At 33.2% G+C, this 23,896-nt stretch overlaps 1 protein-coding gene across 2 annotated transcripts in view; it reads right to left on the bottom strand.

Moving 5' to 3' along the window:
• Window positions 1–10,174: 10,174 nt before the first annotated feature.
• The window catches only part of LOC129946412 (heat shock protein beta-1), a 47,837-nt gene continuing 34,115 nt past the window's right edge, over window positions 10,175–23,896 (bottom strand). For both annotated transcript variants that reach the window (XM_056056594.1, XM_056056595.1), the window contains 3 exons: window positions 15,931–16,012; window positions 15,611–15,706; window positions 10,175–11,199 (listed from right to left, as the gene is read on the bottom strand). In XM_056056594.1, coding sequence (XP_055912569.1) covers window positions 11,005–11,199; window positions 15,611–15,706; window positions 15,931–16,012 — 373 coding nt within the window. In that variant the 3' untranslated portion in view covers window positions 10,175–11,004. The remainder of the gene's footprint in view (window positions 11,200–15,610; window positions 15,707–15,930; window positions 16,013–23,896) is intronic.

Genomic DNA, 23,896 nt, shown 5'->3' with positions numbered 1-23,896 from the left:
GAGTCGAAAACCATTTTTTATCAAGGGGTTATTAATGCCTTTTACATGTTAAAAGTTTAAACACAGTGCGAGCTTTAGGAAAATAGGGAAGGATTAAAGTTAAGCATTCCACATTCTCGATGTTCGATTAAAATTAGAATCTCTATTCTTGACAGTACGTTTGAAATTGAGTTCAAGGTTAAACTGTTGTGCATTCCTGGAATTGCGAATTGTAGTATAACGACTGAGTTGTTTAAGGAGGGGAATGCAACTGGCTAATTCGGTAGAATATTATTTGTCGGAGAAATCCCAAGCAGCGTTTTTGGCATCATTGAATATTGGATCATTCCATAAGAGATGATCTGTGATACACATACCGAGTACTGAAAATTGTTTAGTTTTTGTTAAATCATTTTTCTTAACGAAATTTTTAGTCGAAAGCCAATATTTACCAATTTTAGAAGCATTTTTTATATACACAAAAACGGATTGGATTTTTTTTTTAAATTGTTAGTAACACAATAAAATCATATTGAAGTCGATACCTTCTTTTATTTATATTCATTTTCTATGAAAAAACTGGCTGTTGAATTTTACTGAATGTCGAAGACAATATTTTCTATAAAATGAAATTAGTCTGAAGCCAATATTTTTAATTTAATATTTGAGTCGAAAATCAATTTTTACCAAGTTTTAGAAATGTTTTTTATGTTTTTATTTCTTGTACAAAAACTGTCAATTTAATACTACGCAAAATTTCTCTGAATTTTGAAAACTATAATTTGTATGAAATGAAATTATATTCAAGCCAATATCTTTAGTTTTTAAAAATAAATTTAAGTCGAAAATCAATTTTTATCAACTGTTGGTAATGTGTTTTTACGTTTTATTTTTTTGGAAAAAAAAACTGTCAATTCGATTCAAAATTCTTTTTCAAAATGTTACTGAATGTTAAAAACAATATTTCTTATAAGATGAAGTTTAAAATTAATATCTTAAATTTTTTAAAAGGTAGATAAGTCAAAAATGAATTTTTACCAATTTTAAGTAATGTTTTTTTTTTTATGTTTTTATGGTCTGTAAAAAAAAAAACTGTCAATTCGAATGTCAAAAACTTGATTCCTCGTTGTATAGAATTATTTTGAAGCTAAAATCATTTTTTGTTCGTAAGATATTCGAAGTCACAATTATGTATTGTTTTCTAGTTGTTTTGTTTGTTTTTTTTCAAAATTTCGAGTTTTGTATCACGTCACAATATACAGGGTTATCCATTTTGCGGTTCGAAAAGTTAACATAAATAAAACACATGATATTTCTTTTTATTATAAGGTTTGAACGTTGACATTATGTGTGAAAAACTACACCATTAAAATGACTACCACGCAAATTGATACAAGCATCGATTTGAGGTAATTTTCGAACGCTTTTTGACACATATTGGGCGGTATCTCAGCCATATTTTGACGAATGTTGGTTTTTAAATGGTCAAGAATTAAAGGTTCATCTACATATGTACATAAACACGGTCTTTCGCGTAGCCCCACAAAAAAGTCAAGCGGTGTTAAACCGCATGATCTTAGTGGTCAGTTGATATCGCCACGACGAGGAATTAAACGGCCAGGAAATGTCTCTTGCAATAGAGCCATATTCGCTCGGGATGTGCGGCATGTGGCACCGTCTTCTTAAAACACAAATTCCCCAAGTCGTATTCTTCAACAGCAAGCAAAATCATATCATATGACCATAACGCTCCGAATTAGCGGTGACAGTCGGTTCATTTTTTTTTTTTTCGAAGAAATAATGTCCAATTGCCCTTCTATACCAAAGAGCGCACCAAACAGTGACTTTGGCGTCTCTCTTTAATTACTCAAGGATTTTCTGAACCTCAAATATGACAATTTTGTTTATTAACATAACCACAGAGTGAGAAATGTGTTTCGTCGCTGAATAAAATTTTGTTCGAAAAATCGCTGTCAGCCGGTTGTTGTTCAAGCACCCATTCGACGTATCTACGACGCACGTTGTGAATGGTCAGCTGGATTCATTTGTTGTGTGAGCTGGACTTTATATGGATGGAGATGGAGATCCAATTGCAAGATACGCTTCAATGTTCCGTTAGAATTCTTAATTCCTGAGAGCGACGAGAAATCGACACATTCGGGTCTCCGGCAACACTTTCACTTACAGCAGCTATATTTTCAGTGGTACGAGCGAAACGATGATGCACTGACCCTACAAAATCTGTAACCTATGCAGTTTCTTCAAATTTCTTCACAATTTTCCCAATTGACCCAAAACTTTTCTCGATTGATAGTGAAGGAATGGTTGCTATATAACCTGAAAAAATACTCCCTCATCCATCTCTAAGTCCGGATTTAAATCCGTTTGAATACCTTTGGGTTCATGTTGAAAAAAAGTTGAGGTAAAGGAAAGTAAAAAATAAAGAACAAATAAAAGATACAATACAGAGGATATGGATTGAAATTACACCATATATTACAAAAAAATTGGTCCTTTCAATGCCAAAGAGGTTGCAAATGGTCTAAGATGCAAAATATTAAACCATTTGGGTTTTTGAAATGTTGCTGTTTTTTAATTGAGTTTTTCAAATGTACAAGTTTTTTTTTGTTTTATAAAATAGACTTTCTTTGTTTAATTTGTTTTTTTTTGTATTAAAATAATTTATTTAAAAAAATGTGTTTTACTTAATCTGGAGGTTAAACAAAATCCCTATTTTTTATTGCAATTAATTCCATAGATAATTGCATTCTAACAAAAGAAAATCGACTGTACAACTTTTTTTTTGGTTCACTGTATAGTATTTAATACACATTTCACAAAAACAATAATATTTATTTATATTTCTTCATATGAAGCTTTTATTTAAAATTATTTTGGTTTTCCTTGACCTTGAATATTAGATAAAATTGGACCAGTCAATAAAATTGGATTAATTGCAGCTAGGAGAGATTGTAGACCAGCATCACCCAAGAGACCTGTACCACCACCACCAGTTCCACCAGGTCTCAATATTTGGAGAAGAGGATTGTCAAGGTATGGTTGTTGTTGTTGTTGTGGTTGTAGAAAACCAATGGAACCCATTGCAAAACCAAACAATGCCAAAAGGATAACGCACTGTTAATAAATATTAAATAATTTAATTAAACATTTAATTTGTCTGTTATAAATTGCTAATTGCTATATAATAATTTATAACAGAATATAAATGAACTTAAGATTTTAAACAAACCTTCATTACTTAAATTTGTGTTAAGAATTACTACAGATGTACTGAAAAAGAAATGAATATTATTTGTTCTTATATATTCAGATATCAGATTTTTGAAAAGGTCACAAGAAATGAAAACAATATTTCATTTAAATTGCTTACTAATTAACTATTGAATAAATATTAATGGGCCAAGAGCAAACTCCAACTGAATTGATGAGCTTTTGTTTAGGTATGTATGTATATTATAAGTACTTACAAACATGAAGTAGAAGTTAAATTAAGACCAGGGTGAAGAATCAGAACATCGTAATATTAATAAATCAGTCAATTTGATATTAAATTGCAGCTAGCAATGATCGAAAATAACACTTGAAATTACAAACGAACTGTTTCGGATGTAAAGACACCAACAGAGTGATGGTTTTTCTGCAAGAAACAATGCTCAATGAAAATAATTGTTTCCATTTTTGTTTTCAAAACTGTTCCTTCAGCTCCCAAAGACTAACTTACAGATTGTTCAAATTGGCAGTAGAAATGTTACTATTCCATTTTCAATTATGGGGAGAGACATTGGGCGGTTCAGGCAACACAAGGGACTTCATATGCAGCCAACTTCATTCTTTGAACGTAAATTTCGACCAAACATTTAGTTAGTTTTTAAAGTGTCATAAATTTCAAATTCAAAACTTTACTTCACAAACTTTTACTTTAAGTTCATAGTACAAAAAGTACCAACAAAATTATTGAGGCAAGTTTCTAGCATCTGATTGGCCAGCTGTCAAAAACTTGACTTCCAATTAAGGCAACTTTATTGGAAAGTTGACTGGAAAGTTAGTCAAAAAATCTCCCTGACTATCAGATCAAGTCTACTTTATGTTAAAATGACAAGATAGATTAGATTTGATTTTTATTTTTCAATAATAAAGTTTACAAAATTTACACTTAAAATTTTAATAAATAAAAAGTTATGGGTTGATGGATTGATTCGTTAAACAATTTGTAAGTATGTATTATAAAACAATAAATTTAAAGTAATTTAAATGAAAATTAAAACTTCTAATTCAGAATTTTGTAATAAGACAAAAAAGATACAAAACAATATAAATTTACATTTTGGATCTTTCACAAGAACAAATTAAACAAAAAATTAAAATCGTGATGAAAAGTACCTGTCGCAAGAACATGATGTAACTACTAAGTAAATTCATGTCTATATTTGAGTGCATCTTTTAGATAACTGTTAAGGGCTACCCAATTAGAACCATTCAATATGGTTTTAGTTTGTACCATCGTCAAAGTCAACTCACCGAAGTAATTGCATCTTAATTCTCTGTAGATGGGGCATATCGCTAAAAGGTGAAAAGTGTCTTCTTTTGCTCTCATATTGCATATTGTGCATAGATTTGTTTCTTTATTTATGTATGTTGAACCATTTAAATTAAGCATATCACACCTAGCTCTGCAAATTAAAGATATCGATTGGATGTTATTTGCATCATTAAAATAGTTGTTGCAGTTTAGGCTAAAGCTGAGCTCTGGGTAGATCGGTTTGTTGATAGAGTTAGTAGCTTGTTGAATGCATTCGTTGTGCTGATGAGTGTCGTGAAGCTCAAGTAACTGGTACAGATTTTACTTCAATTCAGCCCGGTCTTCGTATTGCAAGTTTAAGTTGAATCCACATTTATCAGACAGCGTTTTCCATTCGTGCCCTGCCCCCATTCCACCTTCCTGTTTATTACAAACTTCGTAAGAATATTGGGTATTCTGTGCATTGGTGATCCAAGAGTTTTTAGGATATAATCAAAATGTAGCTTAAGAGTCTAGTGGTATAATGAAGGTTTCTAGAGTAAGAACGTAATTTGGCGTATTCATCGGCAGTCGGAAGAGTTTTTTTAAAAAATATCGTAGCAGTTTTTCAACTTCTTCATATGAACGGTAACCCCAAGTTTGGCAACTATAACACATGACAGAGCGCATAATTGATTCGAAGACCTTGTATTTTGCGGAGGTCTTAATTTCATTGTTCCCGATTATATCTTTCCAGTAGGAATTTATAAGCTTTTTAGCGGAACCCAGTTTTTTCTCAAGGTGGAGAGAAAACTTCATGTTTGATTGCAGTATAACACCAATGTATTTGTATTGTGTGACTGTTTCAATTGATTCACAATCTAGAAACCATTTTTCGCCGTTTCGCTATTTTGTTTGCCTGTTGCCAATGATCGTAATTTTTAATTTTTCTAAATTTATTGCCAGCCTCCAATTTTTACAATAAGTATTGAGTTTTTTAATCATAAGTTGAAGACTCTGCGGAGATGCACCAAAAACATAACGATGTCGCCAGCATAAAGAAACACTTTAATTCTAATTTCTGCTAAGCATACTCTAGTAGGTAGATGAGAAAAAATATAGTCAAGGAACAGTGAAAACAATATGACATTTGACAATATGAAAAACAAATGACAATTGATCATGTTTTTTCATTAAACCGAAAGCTGAACTTTATTACTCTATGATTTATTTATTTTCTGCACACTTTCATTAAATGCTTTCTGTAAAAAGCTTTCTTGTAAATTTGGAAAAGAAATAAGTAATATTTCTTTAGAATACAAAAAAAAAATCGTGATGGACTTGTAGATTGCCAGATGAGTGTTCTGTAGACAATAAAGGTTTTGATAGTTTTTGTACTATGGACTTACTAGTTGCCTTGGTCAAAATTTAAGTTCAAAGAACGAAGTTAACTGCAAATGAAGCCCCTTATGTCGTCTGAACCTGCCTATATAAAACACTTTCCAACAAAGTTGCCTTAATTGAAAGGCAATTTTTTGGCAGCTGGCCAATCAGGCAACAAATGGGACTTCATTTCCAGTCAACTTCATTCTATGAAAGTACATTTTGACCAAGGCAGCTAGTTATTTTTTCAAGTGTCATGAATTTTAAGTTGAGAAATTTACTTCGCAAAAACTCTACTTTAAGTTCATAGTACAAAAAGTACTAAAGTACAAAACACTCCTCAGGCAAGCTACAAGTCCACCACGATTTGTATTTTGTATTGTAAAGAAATATTGCTTATTTCTTTTCCAATTTGATAAGGAGCCCTTTTACAAAAAGTATTAAATGAAGTTGTGCAGAAAACAAATAAATCATAAAGTGATAAAGTTCAGATTTAAGTTGAACGAAAAAACATAATCAGCTGTCATTTTGATAGAATTAGACTTGACTCAATAGTTAGGGAGATTTTTCTTGACTAACTTTTTAGTCAACTCTCTATTTTTGGAAGCTGGCCAATCAGATGCTAGAAACTTGCCTTACTTTCAAGTCCCTTATGTCATCTAAACCTGCCCAATGTTGCGAAACATTCTGTTTTTTGACTCGTACATATTAACATTAGGAATATAAACGATTTGGTACCATAAATATAGAATTGAATAATAATTTTACTACAGCTCTACTTATTGTTTCAGTGGATATGTACGTAAAAAGCTTCCTTCATCCTCAGGGCTGAATTTCTCAAAAAATATATACATATCTTACAATCCTAAATGTTTTATGAATAGAATTACTTTAAACTCATTTTATGCACTCATTCACAATCCTTTCCAGTAATAAATAAATTAAGAGGCCCAATAGTCCGTTGAGAACTAGGACCTTAAGACTTACAACTCTTAACCATTCCGGTGTTCGAGTCATGGCTTATTTGAGAAACCACTTTTCATGACAAGAATTACTTTTGGAGGATTTGTAAATTCCTCCTAAGAAGTACCCGTGAAAAAACTTGAGTGACACAGACAGGGATTGAACGCAAGACCTCTTGCATGACAACCCTACGCACTAACCATCACCCTACGGGTACTTCCTCTACAGTGCCTTATTATTTATTGATGCCTTGATCTTTTACCCTAAACAAATTGGTCTTTCAATAACTACCTTTTCGAACTAAACTAATCTGCATTAGATTTGTTTTTGGTGCAGAACACACTTTTTTCAATTTTTATTTCCGACCAACAATGGTCGCACATTTTTATTCAAATATTTTGTTTGATCAGTTAAAAAATATCAAAATAATGCAAAATAATGTTAAGGCCATGAGCTTTCAAAATAACTTTATTTAATTAAATTTAATGTTTTAGTTCTGCAACTGAAAATTATTTTTCAGGAATATGTGGTATAAAAAGTATTTTGACAAAATATATTATGAGGAAAAAATGATTTTGAAAAGAAAATCAAACAAAATTTAAGGCATAATTTAATAGAAAATGAAATTTCTGTTGCTATTAGTGATAGATAGATAGATAGATAAATAGATAAATTTTATTCATGAAAAACAAATTTTTATACATTGTATTGAATAGTGAACATGAATAAATTAAGACATGACAAAGTTTGTCGTGTGTCTGTAGTATACAATATTAAGTGATAATAATTCGTTTATAATTTTTAAACATTAATTTGATTTTTAACTGATACATTTTGCCAAATATTTGTAATATTACAATTTTTAAAACAAATTTTCGTGGACTTCGAGTTTAGTTAAAACGGAATGACTTTTAGTTTAGTTAAAACAAAAATTAAAATTTTAATTAATGCTAAATCATACATTATTGCATAGCTAATTAAAAACTTTCGGTGACTATCCTTGTTCTATAAGCATAGGCCTTACTATAATAGTTGAATAGAAGCTGCCAGTCGAAACCATTTAGATAACTCTTTACTTCCTCGATGAGTAGAACATTTTTACCAAAGTAGTGACGCCTTATTTCTTTAAGCACGGGGCAAACTCCAATAAAATGAAGGATGTCTTCCCTCTCTTGCAGATTACATAAACTACAGTTCCCCGCCGTTCGATGTGGGGTAAAGTTTAATTTGATGAGTTCACCTCTAATTTTAAAAATGGTCCCTATGTTGTAGCACGAGAAACAGCTTTTAAAGTAGTTATTTTCATTAAGATTGTAATTGATTAATGAATAATACTTTCGGTCTGTTGAACTGCGAGCTTGTTCAATAAAGGCATATCTTTCATTTTCATCAGTCAGTTGAATTATTTCATAAAAGAACTTTTTCCACTGGTTTGAGTTAGCTTCTGACAAGTTAATCGTCATTCCACAGTTTCCGGCAAGTTTAACCCAATTTTTGATGAAGAGAGTTTTCTTTTTCAATGCATACTTAAGAATCATCTTTGGAAGTCTTGATTCTTCCATATTAATCACCCTTAATAAATAATCTGCATGTAGTTTAAGGGCAGAAATAAACATTGTTGGCAACCCTGACTCCAGGTGATACATATATTTTGGCGTGTTTAATGGAAGGTAAAAGATTTTCCTTAGAAAGAACCGCAGCAGGCTTTCATTACCTCCTGTCGTTCTATCCCCCAAACTTGTGCACCATAAAACATAATAGATTTGGGATTGAATACAATATATTTGGTGCTGATAGTTATTAAATTGTTGCTGAAAATGTTTTTCCAATTCTGGCATATTGCTGATTTCGCCTTATCTACTTTATTTGTTAGGTGGTTTTCCGTTTTTAAATTGAACGATAATTCCCATACCCTTTTTGGAAAATCATAACCTTTGATTTTTCCACATTTACCTCCAGACCCCATATTAAGCAATACTGATAGAGCTTGTTTATCATCAGTTGCAATGAAGATGGTGATTCGGCGAGAATGACTATGTCATTCGCGTTGCTATTAATGACTTTCTGCAATCGGCCTAGTATATATTTTACCAAATTTTGGAGAGTTTGTGGAGAAATTTCCTTCCAAAGGCTTTTGACATCAGCGGTAGCCTCTTCGTGCGTTCTTCTCAAGCACTCCTTTTTTGCTTTATATAGGTCCACACATTTTCTATCATGTTTAAGTCGGAGATTTGAGTTGGACAATCTATTGTATTTACACTCACTTCCTTTAGAAATTAAGTTATCCTCTTGGCTTTGTGACAAGGTGCGTTTTTTTGCTGCAAAATGAACGACTGTAATCAATTTATCACCAACCAACTAAAAGCGTGGTAATTTGAATTATCTTAATATTGGTGTTTGTTCATCATTCCATCGATTGCTACCATTAAAGCAAACACATCCCTAAAATGTGACGGCGCCACTTCCATGAAGTACTCGTTTACACACAAGTGCTACTTTGCTTCGCATTTTCCTAGTTATTCTGCAAAAAGTTTTCTTTTTTGATCCGTGGTACTCAAAACAGCTTTCATCAGTCCACAATACTTTTTTCCAAAATGATGAAGTCTCGTGTACAAATTCTTTGGCAAACTGCAGGCATTTAAGCTTATTTTTTGGGATATTTGGGGTATTGTTCTGACTATGTAAGTAGCAAAGTCAGCCTCCTTCAAACGATTTCTTACAATTTTTTCTAAAATTTCAATTTCTGACTATTAAACGGTCCTCTTTCTTCCTCTTTCTTGGAAGTCTTGCGTTGTCGACTTGAACGTGGAACATTTCGCGTGGATTTGTTTTTTTTGTCTGCTTAATTATTTGGTAATAGACAGTTTGACAAGGAAATTTATATAGTTTGCTTAACTTTTCCACCGAAATACCTGCATAATACTTGGTCGCCATTGTTTGTAAATGTCGTCGAAGTTAATAAATGTTATTTAAAAGAGACAATATAAACAGGAAATCTCAACACTGATATCACGCGACACGAAATAAACTGCAAAGATTTCTATATCAAAATACTTTTTCGAGTTATTTATGGCTCAGTCTATTCATTAAAAGGGTCCAAAAAGAATGCATGTAAATGCAAAATAAAATATTTCTGGATTTTACCATTGCCTAGATGCTTTGTTGTTGACTTTGAGTAGCAAAAGATTTCCGTTACATTTCCCAGATTACAATATCAAGTGGTCTAGAATTACAAATAGTACTGCCAAAATACTTTTTGTGACCATTGTATACATTTTGTTTTTAAACAAAACCTTTTTTCTTGTTTTAATAAACTGAATAATAAATTAATTTTTTGTTACAAATTTTCTTTATTTTTTGTAATTATCAAGTTTGTTTACAAAAGTTACAATACCTCCTATTTTCTGTAGGTATGTTGATATATATATATATATTTTTATTTTAGAGAAATACTATAATTTATATTGCAAATTAGAAACAAATTAATAAAAACGATTTATTTTATGTATGAAAAAGAATTATATATTTTGTGTACAACAATAATTAATAGCTACCAATTACAGGCACCTTCACCTAATATTAAGTGTGTAATCTATACATCCAACACATAATAGTAATAGTCTAAAGAGTATTTCTTTCTTTTTTTTCTACCAAACTACACAACTACATTCCAGTTTCATATTTAAGCAATTAAAAATTTAATAAAAATACAAAACATCAATTGAGAAATAAAATCAAAACAATATCCATTTGTAAAAATTGTGAGTTTACTTTGTGGCTAGTTTTTGGTGGGTGACAATCGAGTTTTAAAAAGCGCACGTGTATAAAATTGATATTAAATTTTATTATTTATTAATATTATTATAATTATTATTGCAACAAAAAAATGCTTTAAATTTTCGAATCTGGAAATTTGATTTGACTATACATTTACGATTAAAATCGAATATCATTTTTTAAAAATTGGTACACAACAACATACAATTTCAAGTACTTCAATATTAAATTTATAAACAAAAAGTTAAAAATTAAATAAATTATAAAATAATAAATTGATTTGTGAACAAAATTATTTATTAGTACGTGTAAGCTTAATGCTTAATGGGATTTTGTTTTAATATTAATCTGGGGGGTTTTGGGGACTGTGTGTCTGTTTCCATTCATTTGTGTGCAATAGGAATCATGGTTTCTCCAGCGGTCAGTGCTGGCAATGGGGCGTCGACAGTAAGTACACCATCCTTGCTGAGGGAAGAACGAATCGATTCTGGGTTAACACCCTTTGGCAAGAGGAACTCGCGGTTATATTCCCTGTATACGCTCTTTGTGTCCGATTTCTCTTCGTGTTTAGCGTGCACCTGTAAATTAAATACAGAAATAGGAACATTAGAAAGAAGAAAATAAATGTTATCCACACATATAAACACTTCAGGAAGTTAAACAAACATATTTTATGCTAATTTGCAGTGTCGGATGGTTCAAGTGTTTTTTTGTTGTTGTTGTTGTTGTTATTTCATTGTTAAGGGCCGATCATACTTGAGATAGTAAATATTTTCTAGGTAAGTGGATCAAATCAAACCAAGCTATTGTGGTTTCAATGTCTATGGGTTTGTTGTTTAAGTAAGAAGATTATTAATGCACAGCTCCTGTTGAGGTGGAATATATGTAAATAATTTATTTGTGGTTTGTAGATTGAAGATTGAAGATTTACAGTGGTAGTAAAAAACAGGAGTTACTCTTCAGATAAGACTATTTGGCTGATATACAATTGATTCAATAAATTAAAAAAAAAACACATTGGAGAATAGGGAAGCAACTTTCTGTTTAAAACTGAAGGAGCTTGAAAAGTAAACTTTAAAATGGTTATTATTCAAATGGGTCAGTTGATTTTTAAGCACCTTAATGTTATTTTTTGTGTTTCAAACATTAAATCATTGTTTAAATGTTGTTCAATGAAACACACTAGTGTTCTGCTGTTGGAGCTTATATAAGTCTACGGTATAACTAAAGTTAAGACTCCTGGATACCTAGTGCCTATTCAAATGACCGTATCGAAAGAACTTAACTTGAACTTAGGCTGTACACACATCTTTTAATAACTCGAATTTTCGCGTATAGCACATAGTTCAGACCATGCTTGCGCTAGATAAATGTCTTGACAGAAAACTAGATATTTTTTTTCTGAAAACAAAAAAGATAATTTTCTGTACTATAATCTGGCTCAAAACATTAATAGAAGTTAGAGCTATTAATGTTTCGACTCTGAACGTCGAACTTGTCGAGTTGTAGAAGCTGAGTAAGGTCAATGATTTTCGAGAATTTTTTCCAGATGAGTCCTGAAACTAAAGGACGTTCTTATCCCTCTACCTTCCTAAAATCATCATCCACTCCCACATAAACAGGGCATACCAGGCTACGTTTATGTCACCAAGTCCCATCCCACCTCCCACGTTTGTAATGGCGAAAAAGATAGCAACGGTCCTATCTCCTATACTCCTTCTCACTCTAGGTAACCTAGCTGAATTGCTGTTACCGAATCCCAATCTATTCCTTACAAGTCAGAATGATGAATTAACGTCTACTGACTCCTCACCCTTTCTCTTCCTCCCCAACCACCTCTCATCATTATTGGGCTGGATCTAAGGTGTTAAACGACCCGTGCCGATGATCAGCCTGGCTGGGGGCCCAATTCAAAAATAGCCCAGTCTCTAACGGAGTATCCGGATACCTGGCGACCTCCGGATTAACTAGCCTTATCTGTACATGCGAATCTCTGTGCAGATGGACCTTTTTTCTTCGCGTCTCGTGGGACCAACAAATGAACAAAACAAACAACAAAAACAAAAAAATAAGTGAGACCGGTATCTCTTCGTATCTGTCGTATCTCTTGCGCCCAACACAGAGAAGGGAGTAGTGGCTAGCCATGGACCCTCCTCTGCTGCTGGTAGCAACGAGATTAAAAAGGTAGCTTGCTCTCTCTAAGCAGTTCGCATATAAGCTCGATAATAGGTGTCATAACCGGACACTGTCTAATAAGTAATAGGAAAGCACGCCACGAGACTAGGCGTATTCTCAAATGTCTTTTGCAGAAGCTGTATGGACGAGAAAGAGGAAGAAACGATTCTTCATCTTCTCTGCACATGCCCTGCTCTAGCTCGAAAACGCAAGAATTACCTAGGAGAATTCTTCTTTTACAATCTAAACGATCTAAATCATATCAGTATAATCAGCCTCTCACGTTTCGTAAGGGACTCTTACTGGTTCCATTGAGCTTAGGAAGAAGCCTCAAGATTCATGTGGTATCACAATGGGCCATTAACCTGGCCTAAGTGTGTCCGTTTCCATCTTGGACAGCCACTATAACCTAACCTAACTTAACCTAGAGCATGATTATCTTTAGGTTGATCCTGAATTCGCAATTTTATAAGAAAAACTGGGAGCTTGTGACCAAGATTGACCAAATCGATGACGATCAATCTTGAGCGGGCAAATCAATGGAATTTAGTTTCAGGAGTGCACACGATAGCGATTTGTTTTGAGTACGAGGTGGTAAGTTAAAGCTTATTTACTAATATTCGTAAGATGACTTCAAAACTAGATGAGGAGTCGTTCTGTGTGGTCGGCTAGTTGGATAATTCTAGTTGGGTTCAGACCGAAGTGAGATATTATTTGGATAAAGCTAGACAGAGACACGCAGTTTTTTTTTCTGAAAATTTAAATATCGATCTGTGGTTTAAATGTGGAATTCTTTGGTTAAAAAATCCAACTCAAATCGATGTATTTCACTGTCAGAATTATGGGGGTAAACGAGATAGATCAGCATTCTTCGCAGTAACAATTAATGTTGTCTGAATATTGGGAGAGATGAGCATTTCTACTTAAACCAACGCAGGTAGGGTGAAAGTCTTTCTTACAAATTCACAGACCACCCATTCGTAAGTGCGTTAACCTACGGTTCAACAATTATTACCACAAGTTAGCTTATCATAAATAATTTATTTTTTTCTATTATTTTGTTTGTTTTTTTTTATGAAGCTTTTGAACTTAAATACAAATTTTAGATTTTAATATTCATTAGAGTATCTTGGAAACAACTTAACAGAACCTTTTGATGTCAAAAAAAGGTTTTAGACAAGGTGATGCGCTGTCATGCGATTTTTTTAACATCGTGCTTGAAAGAATAGTGCAGAGCTCACACGCCAACAACAGAGGCACTATCTTTCAAAAGTCTGTCCAATTACTGGCATATACTGATGACATTGACATAATCGGAAGAACTCAGCGCGATGTCAATGGGGCTTTTGTGAGTATTAAGGCAGAGGCGGCAAAAATGGGTTTAACGGTTAATGAGGGCAAAACAAAGTACATGCTGTCGTCTAGAAAGGACATACAACACCGACGTTTTGGTCAAAACGTCACAATCGACAGACGTAACTTTGAGGTAGTCAAGGACTTCGTCTAGCGCTGAGATCAAACGCAGAATAACTCTTGCTAACCGCTATTTCTTAGGACTAAGAAAGCAATTGAGTGGTAAAGTCCTCTCTTTTGAGGACACTGGAGACATCTAGCTAGAGACCGAGCTAGATGGAGAAGTTTGTTGGGTGAGGCCCTAGTTCAGGACTGTAGCGCCACCTTAAGTAAGTAAGTAAGTATCTTATATTTGATCGGCCGTTAGTAGCGATGTAATTGGCCCATTGATTAATTTTATTTCTGAACAAAGAATGTACTGAAGATTTATGAGCCTTAGCCCTTGATTGTACTGGGGAAGTTCGAACCTATTGGGCCATGAAAAGAAGCAAAGAAGGAAGCTCATGAATCTTCGTTGTACTCCTTCTATTCTTTTTATATGAATTGAATGACGATTATTTCATATCAGTAAGTATTATATTTAGTGTCACATCACCCCCGTTTAACAACCTACAGCGAGCATTGGTCTTCCTCACCAAAAATGTCAAACTTAAACTTGAAATCCTTCATTATTCTTACGTTGTTCATATTCAAGCAAATACAGTGTAACTTTGGTTTGCCTCAGCTTGCAGAGTTAATTGCAAATTTCATCTTCAGTTTCAATATTTTTGTCTAAGATTTTGCCAACAGATGGAGGTACGTGATCTAACTTACTTTAAAAAAACTAAATAGTACGTTTAAAGACCACTTAAATGTAAAATTGCCTGACATAATACAATTTATTATAACTTAAATGTTAATTTTAGAACTGTCCAGTTTAACGAAGCTGAATATATCAGATAATTAAATGGATAAATAATTTTTCTTTTCTGGTAAAATTTCGAAACTGTCACTAAGAAGAAAAAGTTTAACTAAGGTCAGATTTATTACTTTTTTAAATATTTTACTTGGTAAGCTTAGTAATCGGTGTTTTGAACTACATATAACAAAATATTTCAATTTAAAATAAGCATATTAACGAATATGGTGGACATCCTATGAATCAGACCGAAAAAATGCCAAACACAATATCTTGGCCTATAGTCAAACAAAGTATTCTATTCAAAAATAACAAATTGTCTTGTCATTTACGTTTTTAAATATATGTATACATAAAAATAATAATTAAATGCTATTATTATTCTAGAAAAATCCATGGGACTTTAACAGAAAAAGAAAAATTAAAAAAATATTTGGAACCTTACCAAAAATAACAACAAAAGAAAAAAACAAAACAAAACTTTTAATTTTCGAAGTAAAAAATTTAAAAACAAAAATAAATTTAACGCAATTTTGTCTGTTTTTCTATTATATTTGACTCACCAATAACTTTTGATCAACAGTCTTGACAACAATTTCTTCGGGGGCGTATTGGCTGACATCAAATCTCAGCTTCAGTACTTTGCTATCTCCATCCTCCTACAGGTAGGTAGATATGTAATGTAAGTCAATACGCAGAACGAGGCGTACAAATAAATTTATAAATAATAAATGTTGTATGTTTTGGTGGGTTGTATTGGCAAAAGTCCATGAAAGTGTTCAAATAAATCATGCCATCAGCAAACAAAGACCAAAGTATGGAAAAAAAGAAGAAATTATTTATTAGTTTATTATTTAAAATAATCAAATACAATTGATTTTACCTGAATCAAAGGTGAACTAATGTCGGAAATGTAGTTTTGTTTTGGTCTAGCTTGAGGTACTGCTGCATTAGTTGTGGTTGAGCTGAAATAATGAACAATACAATTTTAATAAAAAACCCTCAATAAAAATTTATGAAATGTAAAAAAAATAAAAAAAAATAATAAATAAACATACAATTGTTGCAACTAAAGAATGTGTTTAACATTTTTCTTAGGTTGAGTAGGCTATAATTTAATCAAAGTGTCTGTGGGTGTTGTGAGGGGGAGGTTAGATTTTTTTAAAAAGGAACAAAAGTGAGGTAAAAGTGTCAATAAACATATTCCAACACGAAACAAAAAATTAAATTAGTCACGAAGATAGAACTTTATGAATTTCATTTTTTTAAATAGAAATAAAAGTTGTAAATCTAAAAAAAAAGTGGGTGCTTATTGTGGTGATGAGTGTTCAATTTTATTTAATCATTCATGACTATTGTTTTGACCATAATAGGTGCATTATTCAGATGATTTCATGTCATTTCGAAAATCAACATAAATGGTATTGTTTAATAATGATTAGTATTAATTTTGATCTTATTTACTATTTACAAACATAAAAAATCCTACGGCAAAAGAGTCATGGAGTGATTTAATGGAAAATTTTACACCTTGAGTCAGCGATAGTTTTTGACATCATACACAATTTGGTTCTGGTTGGAGCTATGACTGTGGGTGAATTTTGTATACAACACATTTTTCAGGTCTTACAAAATAGTTATGACGTTTTTAGATTGAAATTTTATAAAGTTGGACTTTTTGTTGGCCAGAATAAAAGTAGTATAAGATGCGTTAACATTTAACAACTAATGGCATATACGATTTTTTTCCAATGTTTACACTAGGTTAGGTAAGGTTAACGTGGCTGCGGATTAAAAATCCACACACTTAGGCCAAGAGAAAGGCCCGTTGTGATACCACATGAATCTAGAGAATTACTTCTAACTAGTCGAACCATTTTGAGCTTTTTATAAAGCGAAGAAGATATTTGATATCCTTTTTAACTAGTTCACTGGGATTATCAAAAGAGTAGTCCCCCAGATGAAGTTTTCGTCTGAGTGAAAGAGCAGGGCAAGTGCATAGGAGATGAGAGATTGTTTCCTCTTCTTCTTCGTCCATACAGCTCCTACAGAAGTCATTTGAGGCTACGCCAAGTCGTATTGCGTGTCTGCCTATAAGACAGTGTCCCGTAAGGACACCTATTAGGGAGCTAATATGAAGTCTGCTTTGAGATAACAAGTCTTTAGAGCACTTTAGGTCCAGTGAAGGCCATATGAGGTTTGTGGCTGCGCATGTTGGTAAGTTGTGCCACCTAGAATTTGCTATCGCAAAAGCTGTTTCTTTAAGCATAAGTTTACATGTAGCTATCGGTATACTTATCTTCTCCCTTTCAGGTGAAATAGGTTTGACGGTTCAATTTTAAGCGAGTTCATCGGCTCTACAATTACCTGTGATGTCTCTGTGGCCCGGCACCCAACAGAGGTGAATGTTAAATTGTTGTGCCATCTCCATAAGAGACGATCGACAATTGAGGGCCGTTAAAGATTTGGTTGAGACACCGTCAAGGGATTTGATAGCAGCTTGATTGTCAGAGAAGATGCGGATATCAGAAGTTCATATCACGTTTTCTCTTAGCCAGGAGAGAACCTCTTTGATCGCTAAAATTTCCGCTTGATAGACGCTACAATGATTAGGGAGGCGGAATGAGATGCTTAGATTAAGCTTTTCTGAGTACACACCAAAATTGTGAAGCCTTGGATGGAACGGCTAAGGTGATTTTTCAAAAATATCAATCAAAATGAACGAATTTGATGTATATAAGGTTATAGTCAAATTGAAAGCTAAAAAGTTGTCACAACAAAAATATTATAGTCATTTTAATAAAAAAAATGTCGTTTCTGAATAGTTTCGAAATAGCTTAACGGCCTACAGTCTAACAAAAATTGGGGTTTGGTTTCGGTATTTCACTTGGACAAATCAGTTAACGAGTGAGAAATTCTGTTAATACGAAACTTTTATTTGTGTTCCATCTTTGATGTTTTTTTGGCCAAAACTTAATGTGAACCATTTCTAACCAGATTTGTGCTTGGTTACACTAGCGCAAAAAAGAATAGCTAAGTTCCAAAATGTAAAATAAAAGTTTTGATGCGGCAGTAAAATCCATATGTTGATCAACGTTTGTTAGACTCCTATTAGGTTTGGTATACCAACGATTTGGACGAAACCAAAGGATCATGTAAGTGATTGATATTTTTGTTTGATACAAACAAAAGGCATAACAACTTAGTCTAAACACACTGTGCAGTACCCAATCGTGTCGTCGGCCAACAGACCAATCTTACATAGCACCGAACTGCCTGTGCCAAAGCCTCCAAATCAAGCAGAAAGTCTGGATTCTGTTCCTTGTCCGGAATTTGTTCTTAGCCAACAAAGTAGGATATCTCAAGAGAGTGACCCAAGTTATGAGCCGTCAACTTCAAAAGAACCGCATTTATTGACACAAAGTGATTTAAGCGATTTAGTACGCGATTTGAACTTATCAAAAAAAAACAGGCTGAGCTTTTGGGGTCGAGATTAAACGACTGGAATTTAATTTCTCCTGGTACGAAAATTTCTTATTTCCGACATCGTCACGAAGAAATGAAACCTTACTTTTCTAAGGCAGATGATTTAGTCTATTGTAATAACATTCCTGTGTTGATGAATTTTTTAAATTTTCAATACGATCCAAGTCACTAGCTATTATTCATTGACTCTTCAAAAGCTAGCTTGAAAGCAGTGTTGGAAACAAATTTCCTTCAGTGCCGGTTGGCCCTGGTTCTAACATGAAAGAGACTTACGAAAACATGAAGTTCCTTCTTGAAAAAATTAAATACAGTGAACATGTTTGGAAAATTTGTGGAGATTTTAAAGTCATTGCTCTCTTGCTTGGGCTACAGCTTGGTTACACAAAACATTTCTGTTTTATTTGCGAATGGGACAGCAGAGATAGAGAAAGTCACTACACAAAGAAAGTATGGCCCAAGCGTAAATCACTTACTCCAGGGCAGAAAAATGTTAAAAATGATTCTTTAGTGAACCCTGACGACATACTTTTACCACCATTGTATATTAAGCTTGGCCTGATGAAAAATTTTGTAAAAGCTTTGTCTAAAGATGGCAGTGGATTCTTATACCTGAAAGAGAAATTCCCTAAACTCAACGAGGCAAAAATTAAAGAGGGAATATTTGTTGGTCCACAAATACGGGAACTAATGAAGGATACAAATTTTGAAGGAAAGCTCAATGATCAGGAAAAAGTCGCCTGGAAATGTTTTATGAATGTTGTCCGAAATTTTCTAGAAAACCATAAAGCGGAAAATTACAAAAGACTTAATCAGTAATCATCTGGATGTTTTTCTCGAAAATTTGGGTGCTGGGAGCGATGAACAAGGCGAGAGGTTTTATCAGGACATTTCCTTCAAGAATGCAAGCAGATTACTGCTGGGGAATTAAAAGGGACCTACCAGAAGCCAAACATTCACGCAAGTCATAAATATTTATTTTACATTAAGAAATTTTTTTTATATGTTACTGATTTTTGAACTTTTCATAAAAATATAAATCTTGATGTCACAAAGTAACCTGATGTGTCAATTTTCTTCTGTTGATACATTATTGTTTGGAGGCCATATTACATTCAAAATATGGTAAAGGGTGATTTTTTGAGGTTAGGATTTTCATGCATTAGTATTTGACAGATCACGCGGGATTTCAGACATGGTGTCAAAGAGAAAGATGCTCAGTATGCTTTGACATTTCATCATGAATAGACTTACTAACGAGCAACGCTTGCAAATCATTGAATTTTATTACCAAAATCAGTGTTCGGTTCGAAATGTGTTTCGCGCTTTACGTCCGATTTATGGTCTACATAATCAACCAAGTGAGCAAACAATTAATGCGATTGTGACCAAGTTTCGCACTCAGTTTACTTTATTGGACATTAAACCAACCACACGAATGCGTACAGTGCGTACAGAAGAGAATATTGCGTCTGTTTCTGAGAGTGTTGCTGAAGACCGTGAAATGTCGTATCGTCGCCGTTCGCAGCAATTGGGTTTGTGTTATTCGACCACATGGAAGATTTTACGCAAAGATCTTGGTGTAAAACCGTATAAAATACAGCTCGTGCAAGAACTGAAGCCGAACGATCTGCCACAACGTCGAATTTTCAGTGAATGGGCCCTAGAAAAGTTGGCAGAAAATCCGCTTTTTTATCGACAAATTTTGTTCAGCGATGAGGCTCATTTCTGGTTGAATGGCTACGTAAATAAGCAAAATTGCAGCATTTGGAGTGAAGAGCAACCAGAAGCCGTTCAAGAACTGCCCATGCATCCCGAAAAATGCACTGTTTGGTGTGGTTTGTACGCTGGTGGAATCATTGGACCGTATTTTTTTAAAGATGCTATTGGACGCAACGTTACGGTGAATGGCGATCGCTATCGTTCAATGCTAACAAACTTTTTGTTGCCAAAAATGGAAGAACTGAACTTGGTTGACATGTGGTTTCAACAAGATGGCGCTACATGCCACACAGCTCGCGATTCTATGGCCATTTTGAGGGAAAACTTCGGAGAACAATTCATCTCAAGGAATGGACCGGTAAGTTGGCCACCAAGATCATGCGATTTGACGCCTTTAGACTATTTTTTGTGGGGCTACGTCAAGTCTAAAGTCTACACAAATAAGCCAGCAACTATTCCAGCTTTGGAAGACAACATTTCCGAAGAAATTCGGGCTATTCCGGCCGAAATGCTCGAAAAAGTTACCCAAAATTGGACTTTCCGAATGGACCACCTAAGACGCAGCCGCGGTCAACATTTAAATGAAATTATCTTCAAAAAGTAAATGTCATGGACCAATCTAACGTTTCAAATAAAGAATCGATGAGATTTTGCAAATTTTATGCGTTTTTTTTTAAAGTTCTCAAGCTCTTAAAAAATCACCGTTTATTATTGTTTGGTGGCCATAGTACATTCAAAATATGGCATAAGTTTTCGTGTGACAAAAAAAGTTTGAATTTTGTTGACCAGTGTTATTGGACTGTTGAAATTTAATAATAAATTCTGGCAATTCTAATCGAAATTTTTCAGTCGAATTAGATTAAGTTGAATCTCTTACATAGTTCGAATGCTCGGTAAGAGTCAATTTGTTGAAAAATTCAAAAAGCCTTTGAAAAGCTTTTTACTTTGAAAAGAAAACCGTGAAAGTGTTGATATTTTAGGTCATTAAATAGAAAGCACTCAGTTAACTTAACTATTTTAACTAATTTAAAATTGATACCAATCTACTCGTAAAACGGGGGTTTACTTATTTAATCATTTAATAGCTTAGCATTTTTTTGTTTAAATCAATTTGTACTTTCTATTTCTTTTTGTTTTTGCAACAAGCAATTTTAAGAATTATAAATATTCACTTTTAAGTTATTAGCATTGTCTATCTTTAACACAACATATATCAACAGATACATACCTATTGAGATGAAATAATGGGAATAGCTTTAAAATCATTTCTATTTTTAAATTTATTCACGTAATGAGAATTTGTACCTATATGCATATACATATAAATCTATACAATAAAAATTGGCAACAATTTCAATGCCATCAGACGAAAGAGAATACGATTTTGCTTACATTTAAATTTTATTTTAAATTAAAAAAAACACAAAAAATAATTAATTTTTAAAATAAATTTAAACAAAAATAACAGATAATTAAAAATTGTTGATTGTTTGTTTAAATTCCAGATTTTAACAACTGCTGTGCAATGGCGAAAAGATAATTTTTTTTTTTTTGTTTGGCTACGCATAGCTTTGGAATATTTTCAAATAAAAACATTTTTGTATCGAATTTCAAAAAGTGGAAGAGCACTAGGATATTTAGATATAATTTTCTTCCAGAAAAGTCACTGCAGTAGATATATGTGTATACATCTTTTAAAACGGATATCCTGCCAGATGGTGTTGATTGCATTTCAAGAGACTTATTTACATCTTATAGGTATGTTATTCATATGTAATACATTCTTTTGTGAAAACGCATTATTCATCCATCACCATATGATGTTTACATAAAGACATTGCATTCAATTTTATTTGAAGGCGTTTTATGTAGTAAGGTTTAAGGAAAACTCTTGTCTCTTTTATTCTAAACAATTTTTTGTTATGACAAAGTGGTGGGAAGTTGGCTCTGCTTCCTTTTTTTCTTCTTAAAGGCTAAGATTATTTTCAAAGTGTGATATTAATAGCTCAGGAATAGGATTTCAAGATGGAAACTCAAAATGGTGTTGAAAAAGCAACCTTTTTCTTGCTTCCTTCGTTGAAGTTGAAAATATGGTTTGTTTCGTAAGGTTTTGTGTTGCTTTCGCCAGGTTTTAGGTTTCTGGGCAAAATAATAAGAAATTAGAGAAGTAAACGAAATTTACATGGGCGAACATTTGAAGAAACTCCGTGTGCTATGCAAATACACTCCGCTTCAACTGAATAAGTAAAGTAGAAGGTTTTTCTTAGTCAACATTTGTTTATGTGCGTTTTCAAGTACTGGATGGATAATATTGACACTTTTATTGTATTCAGTAAAATTCAATTTTTGATCTCACAATTTTAAGACCATGTTTCAGTGTGCAGTGTTTTATAAGCTAAAACCGACTTGCTTAGACACCAAGATTCTGGGGCAAAAATAAAACAAAAAATTACCGTTAACGCAAGAGTTTATAAAATTCGAGCCATGTTAAACTAAAAAGCATTAAATTTCGATGGCTCTGGTGGGTTAACTTTTTATTTCCAAGATTTGAGAAAATAAATTTGTTTTTAAGGCTCTATCATAGCCTTGAAATATGTGTTGTGATATGTAGAGCAGTCAGTTATTATTAAACAGTTGATATTGAAATTTTAATAAATAATCTAAACTTTTTGTACCCATAAACTTAGTCTTCTAACATGGCGTCTATTACTCGGTGCGGATAATAAAAGCTTGGACATTCAATGACTGCCGTACTCATCTATTCTTAAAATTATTAAATATACTTAAGGATGGTTAGTATCTTACAGTTAATGAGAGTGATCGCCAGTTTGAAGACAATTTGTGCAATTAAGTTGGTGTGAGCGAAATTTCGTTGAACTATGTATATAAAAAGGCTGTATGATTCATAGCGGTTAGGGTTAGGTAAGTTTATAGTGGGCTGTTCCTGATGGAGTAGGACACACTTGTGAATCTTGAGGTTTTCTTCTTAGTTCAATGGAACCAGTTTGAGGCTCTTACGAAACGTGAGTCTGATTATTGTAATATGATCGTTATAAAAAAATTCCCCTAGGTAATTCTTGCCTTTTCGAGCTAAAGCAGGGCATGTGCATAGAAGTTGAGTAACTGTTTCCTTCTCTTCCTCATCCATACAGCTTCTGCAAAAGGCATTTGAGAATACCCCTAGCCGCGTAGCGTACTTTCCTATTAGACGGAGCCCGGGTTTGACACCGTTTATCTAGCTTATATGCGATCTGCTAAGAAATAGCAAGCACCTTGATCTTTTTAAATCAAGTGTAGACCAGATGTTTTTTGTGACCTGACACTTGGTGATGTTATTCATAGCGTGCTGCATAAGCAATAGTAGACTGTTGTGCCATCTCCTTTAGAGATGAATAGACAGTTAAGGACTGTTATAGAGTTTGTAGAGATAGAGTCCATAGATTTCATAGCGGCCTGACTAACTGAGAAAATACGGATATCAGATGTTGATATTAGGTTTTCTTTAAGCCAGGACAAGACTTCTTTTATCGACAAAAGTTCCGCCTGGAACTCGATACAATGATTGGAAAGGCGAAATGGGACACTTAATTTCAATTGTTCAGAGTACACACCTCCACCAACCCTTTCTTTTGTTTTTGATCCAT

This window comes from Eupeodes corollae, chromosome 2, assembly GCF_945859685.1.
Source record: "Eupeodes corollae chromosome 2, idEupCoro1.1, whole genome shotgun sequence".
In the NCBI taxonomy this organism is placed as follows: domain Eukaryota; kingdom Metazoa; phylum Arthropoda; class Insecta; order Diptera; family Syrphidae; genus Eupeodes; species Eupeodes corollae.
The sequence above is the reverse complement of the archived record's forward strand: the minus strand, read 5'-3'. Positions and strand labels throughout refer to the sequence as shown.